This window comes from Vitis riparia, chromosome 8 (genome assembly GCF_004353265.1).
Source record: "Vitis riparia cultivar Riparia Gloire de Montpellier isolate 1030 chromosome 8, EGFV_Vit.rip_1.0, whole genome shotgun sequence".
Taxonomy (NCBI): domain Eukaryota; kingdom Viridiplantae; phylum Streptophyta; class Magnoliopsida; order Vitales; family Vitaceae; genus Vitis; species Vitis riparia.
Genome location: NC_048438.1, coordinates 13,520,382 through 13,528,058, shown reverse-complemented (window position 1 = coordinate 13,528,058; position 7,677 = coordinate 13,520,382). Strand labels below are relative to the sequence as shown.

General features: G+C 36.1%; 1 protein-coding gene across 4 annotated transcripts; it reads right to left on the bottom strand.

The window, feature by feature from the left end:
* Positions 1–407: 407 nt before the first annotated feature.
* LOC117920553 (interactor of constitutive active ROPs 2, chloroplastic) lies at positions 408–6,293 on the bottom strand. 4 transcript variants are annotated; one of them, XM_034838158.1, is made up of 5 exons: positions 6,095–6,293; positions 4,542–4,673; positions 3,173–3,347; positions 811–2,497; positions 408–739 (listed from the first exon to the last, which is right to left on the bottom strand). In XM_034838158.1, exons 2-4 carry the CDS (start codon positions 4,559–4,561, stop codon positions 827–829), a joined length of 1,866 nt encoding a protein of 621 aa, XP_034694049.1. In that variant the 5' UTR covers positions 4,562–4,673; positions 6,095–6,293; the 3' UTR covers positions 408–739; positions 811–826. The 4 variants fall into 4 exon arrangements, with proteins under 4 accessions (XP_034694049.1, XP_034694048.1, XP_034694051.1 ...); XM_034838157.1 differs by having other exon boundaries at positions 4,542–4,647; XM_034838160.1 differs by having other exon boundaries at positions 811–2,494; positions 4,542–4,647.
* Positions 6,294–7,677: the final 1,384 nt, after the last annotated feature.

Sequence of the window (7,677 nt, the reverse complement as noted above, 5' to 3'; positions counted from 1 at the left end):
ATTTCAAATTAAGGTAGGTGTGAATGCCCGGTGATTAACGGTAAAAGAATATTAAAAATAATAATATTAATAGAAAATCTAAAACGGTTTGAAACCCAACCTACAAACCCAAATCACAAATCAATGACTACTTCCATTTCCCAATTAAATTAGATCTACATCAATGATCAAACTTAAATAGAAGTCAAAATAGAAAATAATCTAAATTATATATTTATCAATTTTTTTTCCTTAGTTCCAATAGTAACAAACTTAAATCAAAATCTAAACTAAACCCTAAATCAAACTTAAAATTAAAAATAAATAAATAAATAAATAACCTATACACTTTTTTACCTAATTCAAAAAATTTAAAATCATATCAGACTGCTTGAACTATAACAATCTTTTGAACACAGTACTAAGAATGCGAAAAATAAAAAGGAGGGAATTTGCATACAGTTCTCACAGATGATGAACAGAATCATTAGCCAAGTTCACTGAAGGAGTTCCAATGCTAGCAACATGTTTCAAAATGAACAGACATGAAAAGGAGGACTTTGTTTACATTTTCTGATGGTTGCCCCATTTCATACATGATATTTCCTCCAAAGAAATGAATCCACAACCCAACCAGAAAGATTATCACAGCAAAATACAACAATACCATGTTCTCTGCATGTTTAGGTCTACATGTTTACACATACTCAACAAATAGTCTGCAAAAGAGCTCTCCACCAGTAACCACCCGCCAAAATGCCTGTTAAGAAAATAAGCGAGTGAAGATTATGATAATAGGATATTACTTGACCAACAAAATAACATATGAACCTGAAACACGCTCCATCTACTTCTGGCCTTTCTTCCACAAGACCCCAATCTTCTTCAGCATGTTCCCATTTTTCTTCTTGGGTGAATCATCATCCATGTCCTCTGAGCAGGGTGAACCTATCCTTGCACCAATTGTGTGGTAGTTGTTGTCCAGAGACCCTGTTCTTTCTACAATTTTGCCGTTATTTCCTGTTGAGAGCATGGCAGCAGCTGCCTCAGCTGCCTTTCTCCACTGATCTGACTGCACCTTCAATCTCCTTAATTCAGCCTCCAGTTCTGAATTTGCAGCCTGTGTTGCATCCAGCTGCTCAGTCACTCTTTCTGCTCTTCTACTGTTTTTATCTGCTTCCTCTGTTAAATAACCAAGCTTAGTCAATGCCTCTTTCTCTGCAGCCTTTGCAGCTTCTATTTTTGCAACAGCTTCATCATTCACTTTATCGTTCTCTGTTTCCTTTTTCTTGATTTCCAATTTCAGCATTTCATTCTCTTCTGTTATGCTCTGCAGCTCTGTCTCCTTGTCCAGCAAACTTGTCTTCAAATCTGCCAAAGTAGCCTCTGACTTCTTCAGTTCCATTTGCAGTTCAGATTCCCTTTCATTAGACTGATTCTGCTCAATCTTCACATTCAGCACTTTGTTCTCCTCTGAAATGTTCTGCAATTTGGTCTCCTTATCCATCAGGTTCACCTTCAAATCTTCAACAATCACTTTCGCTTTCCTCAACTCTGCCTCCAATTCAGCCTCTCTTTGGCGCGATTCTGATCTTGTACGTTCTGCTTGTTCATAGGCACTTCGTATCTGCAATGTGCTCTGGATGTATTCTTCCTGGTACCTGATCTCCGCAGCATCCAATGCAGATCTCAATTGACCCACTTCAAATCTCACCAAATTAAGCTCTTGTTTAAGCTGGTTTGTGTCCTCATTTTCTCCATTTTCCTGTGCAAGTTTAGCATCATCTGATGGATTCGCTGCACTTGTGCTGCTACTATTAACTAGATCTTCCTGGAGTTTGCTCACAAGTCCCTCCAAAGAATTTACTTGAGCATTTGATTGATCCAGCTCCAATGTTATGGAGTTATAAGCCTCCATGGCCTTAACACCATCTGACCGAATTGTTTCTGCAGCTGCCTTGGCTGTTTCCAATTGCATTTGAGTTTGGGTAACAACTTTGAGCGCCCGAGCTTCAGATTCTTTGCGATCATTGAGCTGGGTTTTCATTTCCTCTACCAGAGAGAGAGTATCTGCAAGTTCAATTCTTAACCTCTGAATTTCAACATGTGCCGACTCTGCATGTTTGGTTTGAGAAGCTTCAGAGTCAGCCACCATTTCCAGCTGGATTTTGAGCTTCTGGATCTCATTCATGGCAGAAACCAGGGCAGAAGAATCCATTGAGTGCTGCTTCTGGACAGCCTCAAGTTCAGACTGCCATGCACGGTCCCGGTCCTGGGATATTTTGCGGAGCTCTTGTACCCGATCTTCCTCAGAAGCAGAGAGCTCCAGCAGCTGCTGCTGGGACTCCTCAAGCTTTGCTGATACAGCTAATAGCTGCTTTTTTGCCTCTTCAGCCTCCTGATGGGCTCTTCTCTTCCATGACTCGGATGAGTTTAGCTGGTCCTTTGTCTTCTTCAGATCCTCTTGGAGTTGAGCAACCTGAGATTCCAATTCAGAAAGTTTGCTTGGCCGCTTCTTCTAGAGCACACATCAAGACAGAAAAAGTAAGAGGGTACACAGCAACTGCATAAATCAGACATCACCTCACTCCAGGAAGTTGATGTCAGCAAATAATAATAGCAGATACTAATCTCAGAAAATGAGTTGCAAGGACCTTGGATAAAGCTACTTTATTCAGACAGTATGTCTGCTGATTAGAATCAATTAATCGAGAAGTAATTAAGATGATCACAGCTATGAAAAGCATATGAAGACCACAATGCACTGCTACCAACAGGTTGATGGTGAAGACTACTGGGAAAAAAGCTTCACTTAATAAATAATTGCAAAACCAAAATGCAAAAGGATGATGGAGTTCCACAGAACTTGGGATCTTTACTTAATAATACTCTTGATTCTAGAATGACAACCTCAAAAAATAATTGCAAATCTGAACTGCAGAATCAGCCAAAACTCCTAATGTACCACTACTGCATCTGAAGCCAACACTAATGTAACACTTACTAAGTTTCAGAGCATCCAATTATCACGAAAGCAGGGGCAGAAAAAAAAAAATCTTAATGCAGATGAACTCTGAGGATCAAATTTGATTTCAGAAGCCCTGAATAACTCTTTAATGATAAGTAGCACGCATGACATTATTGGTTCCCCATGAAGATGAAATGCTTCTGGCCACAGTTTAGCATGGAATACCTCAGATACTGGGCTTCGCGTTGATTTGACGATTTTAGGACTTCTGTCTTTTGGTGTCCTGCTTGCTGGATGGGGAGAGGAAACTGAATCGCCATCTGATCCTGGTGTCTTTAGTTTCCGAGCAGTTCGAGGCGTTGCTGGTGATGTCCTTGGAGGCACTTCCAAAGAGCCAGTTCTGCTCTCAGAGTTGGTGGAATAACAACCAGTATCAGAAGAAAAAGGTGCATGAAGACCAATGACATATTCGGTTACAGTAAATGAATGCAAACAATTAGTATGGAAATTCACTAAAAAGGAAAAATGATAATAAAGATTGAACAAAACTTGGTTTCAACAATATAACATGAAGGTTTAAAGACAGATTCAACATTATTACCCACCAGGCAAAAATATGCGCATCACCGAAAAAAAAGATTGCTTAAGGAAGGATGGACCATATGGTCTAAGAAAACCTCTAAAATCCATTACTTTGGTTTCAATTGAAACCAACATATGGCACTTAATGCATATTGATATCTGAAGACCCAACCTGAACTTAAATTGCAAAACACAATTTTTATCAATGAGATATTTTAAATTATTTTTAATTATTGAGTAACATATAATGTATAATTATACTTGGCAATGCCTAAACTATTTGCATTCAACAAAAGGAAGGTTACAGTTTACTTAATTAACAAAACAAACAACAAAGAAAGAAATCAATAATGCTAGTACATACTTCTTGAAAGAAATAAAAAAATATTTCCAAAGAATTGAAATTTGTCAACTGCCCAAAAGTGCATGCATATTTTTTTCATTCCTAATCCATGTGTAGAATTTTAAGTGAATGATTGTTGAATACACAGGACAACATATTGAAGGGAGTTTCTGGATCATACCGAGCCCATTAAAAGCCATTTACTTTTTATCCATTATGGGGTTAAATGTATCTCATTTATTTGTCCAGTTTTAATGATTCAAATGCACAACTTGTCTGCATATCATAACATTTCAGTTCAACAAGTAATATTATGCATTCTATGCTCAACAAGGTCCCCCTGAAGAAAACCAAAATTGATACCTAAACCATGGCAAAAATAAACTAAGCTTAGGAAAGGATTAGAAAAGGAAAAGCTACACAGGGAAAAAAGTACAAATTAAGCAGGCATTTAAATGGAACACTTGCCAAATTCTGAATCAGAAAAAACGGCACTAACAGTTCTTATATTGAATTCAAAATTTTCATTAATTATAGAGCATTCCTATTCAACCAACTCTTATCTTAAAGCCAAACCCTAAAACTTAATTAAGAAATTCATAGCAAAATTATTTGGAGCATAATAAGGTTCATCAGCTAATAAAGCACTTAAATATATTAAAATTATACCTTCTTTTTGGTGTCTGCATATTCTAGCTTCCCTTGTACTGAAAATGGGAAAGGGGTGAGCCAACTGTTCTCTGATTCTCTCCTTCAAGACCCTGGCCCACACAACCTGCAATAACTCAGAGCAATCCTTGCCTGAGACAGAAGCAGATAAAAAAAGACCTAATATAAATCTATAAAGAACAAATAAATGGTTCACCCAGGACAGACTCTTGTAATCAATATTCAGTACAAAGCAAAACCAACTAACAAACAACACTGTCCCTTCAAAGAAACTCCACAGAAACTACCTCCACTCCCACCAACCAAACCTACTATAGGGATTTTTTTTTTTTTCAAAAAATTTAAAAAATCAAAAATTAAAAGATGCAACCAAAAGAATTTATATAACATCATTGCCCAACCCCATCTTTAAACCTTTTTTTTGTTTCCATCTTTTTACTCTACTGTTCTCCAAACGCATTATTGAACCAACAAGGAACCAAGATGGCATGGGTGACAATTAATAATCCACATAACAGTACACCAGAAGGATTGCTCTCTTCCCTCATAATTACCTTAGACCCACATCGTCTTTTCCCTTTTTCAGTTTAAAGGAGCAACCATTATTGTTCCTAAATCAGCATTTTGTAGTGAATTAAGAGTAAATAACATGTTCTTCAACAACCATGAAGATCAAAAGCATTCCTCAATCATTTTTCTTCAGTTTATCGTTGCCCAAAGGAACAAAAAAACCACAATGAGCCCTTCAACGCAATGGAAAATGTAAAACGAAAACTCAAAAAAATAAAAAAATCCTTAGTCTGAGCTTCAGACTAAAAAATGTGAGAAATATCATCTAGTATATACTCCGGAAAGATAAACTAAGTTAAAACAGGTGAACGAGAGATGACTTCGACCTTCAGATTTTGGGCAATTCGTGACGGAAATACTTGGATCTAATGAGACTCTGGATTTAGGTTACCGATCTAAAACAAATAAGAGAAGGAGCAAAAAAGAGCATCAAGAAACCATCTTTACATGGACGCACCTAACCCTTCCAGAGAAAAACAACAAAAGGAGGCAGGAAACAGTAGTTGTTCCGTTCTGATGCCGAGAAAATGTAGAAAATGAAAGGAAAAAAAATCAAACTGTTGGCTCAAAATCCACGACCCAAGCTTGATAAACTCGTTTTACTTAGAAACACAGACAACAGAAAATGTGAGATTCAATATTTTCCTCCCCTCTTCTTCGGTTTCTCCGCCGTTATACCGGAAACCAAGCAAATGGTTCAAAACAATTTTCATGGAAAGAAAAGAAACACATTCACACAACCCGCATTATCGCTTCAAAGCCACACCTTTTCCAGTAAAAACAGATTTTATCCGAAAAGGAAACACAAAAGAAACATCATAACTAGGAAAAAAGCCAATCCACCCAGCAAACAGACTCACACTTCCCCAAACCGAAAGCAACATAAGCCGCCATGATTTCCGAGAAAAACACCTGACCTCGGAACCAAACGGCATTGCTTAAAGACAGCAGCCAAGACCATCTTTGGGGTTTGTTTCTCTCACCTGAAGACGTCCGTCTCCAAACAGGGCAGCTGCTGTGCTTTAGCTGGATGATATTTTCTGTGAAACCCTAGGCTATGGAATGTGAGGCTCGAGGGCTTGTCTTCGCATCCGCAGGGCACTGTACTGTTGCGTGGCGTGGCTCCTGCTGTTTGCCCCTGCCAGAGTCTACTGCTTCTGCGCGCTGTTACCGAGGGGTCGTCTTCTCTCTCTAGAATTTTGTGATCAGTGGGAGGGAAGAGTGTGTTCCTGAGGCGTGTCTTTGCACGCGCTCGCTCCCCCTCTGATCGTGTGGGACCACATGTACGGTTATGAAATCTGGCCACTTGATTTGCTTTTTAAAAATAATGGGCCTTGGGCTTTTCAGTGGGGCTTGGCGCTCAAATCAGTCGCGGTCCGAGGGTCTTGTTTTCTAAGGATTCTTATTTTCTCATTTTTCTTTCCTTTAATTTTTTTAATTAATTTTCAAATTGAAATTCATATTTTTATGTTTTTTGAACTTTTTTCTTTCTTAGAAATATTGCTTCTTTAATTTAAAAAAAAATGAAGTTTAATTAATCTTGTCCATTTTCTATCATGAAAAAGTAACATAAGAATAAAAACCTTTGAACAAAATAACTCTCTAATCAAATAAAATGTAAATAAAATCAAGTTCTCAAACTATTATAATTATTTTTATTTAAATTAATTTAACATTGTATTTTAAAAATATGATTTTTGTAGAAATTTAAAATCATGATTTTATAAAATGTTGTATTAAAGTTTCGATCAATTAATAACATGGTAATTACCTTGATCCGTATTAGAAATGATAATAATGTTAAAAATAATAATAAAAATATAAATATTATTACTATAATGAACCACATAAAAAGAGGTGATAAGGAATGAGAATTGAGGGGTCACATCCTAATTTCATTGACCTAAACTTCGAGAACTAATGTTTAAACTCTTACTAGAAGATAAGGGAATCAAGTAATAAAATTCCTTTTAATTTGGTAGTTAGCGAGTGAGGAAATCATAAATAGATTTATGATCTAGAAGTTGACTTTGAAGCTACAACTTATTTTGATTTAGGATTAATTATGAACCGTAACTTCAATTGATTGATCTTATTTACTAGTAATAAGCTTGACTAGGCAAATGTAGAATTAAAACTATTATTTTAAAATATATTTTTTAAAATTGTATTAAAAATATAATTTCAAAATGTGATTTTCAATAAATAAATAAATAAGTATTTGATAAAAAAAAATATTTTTTAAATATTTAATAAACTTATCAAGGAGAAGACCCATTTTGTACTCAAACTCTAAAAATAAAATATAAAAGGACCTTTTGCTTGATGGTGTACAAGTGTAAAAAGCATCATATGAAGCTTTATCTACATCCCACGACTTCTTTTTTTTTTCCAACACATTCTTTTGTTTTTCTTTCCTTTCAGCATAATGCTAACGACAAATCATGAATAATAAAAACCTAAAAATAAAAAATAAAAAAAGGGGGAAATGATGGTTTCAAATTTTACAAGGCTTTGCTTTGTTTGCAGTGAAAGCAACAAGCAATTAACCAATGCGTTTCCTTAA

Bases quoted from the DNA above. Each gene is read 5' to 3' on its own strand.
- LOC117920553 (XM_034838158.1), bottom strand. From the start codon at position 4,561: ATGCAGACACCAAAAAGAAG. The intron at 3,348-4,541 runs GTATAATTTTAA...CTCTGAGAGCAG, and splicing joins ATGCAGACACCAAAAAGAAG to AACTGGCTCTTTGGAAGTGC. The intron at 2,498-3,172 runs GTATTCCATGCT...TGTGTGCTCTAG, and splicing joins CGCGAAGCCCAGTATCTGAG to AAGAAGCGGCCAAGCAAACT.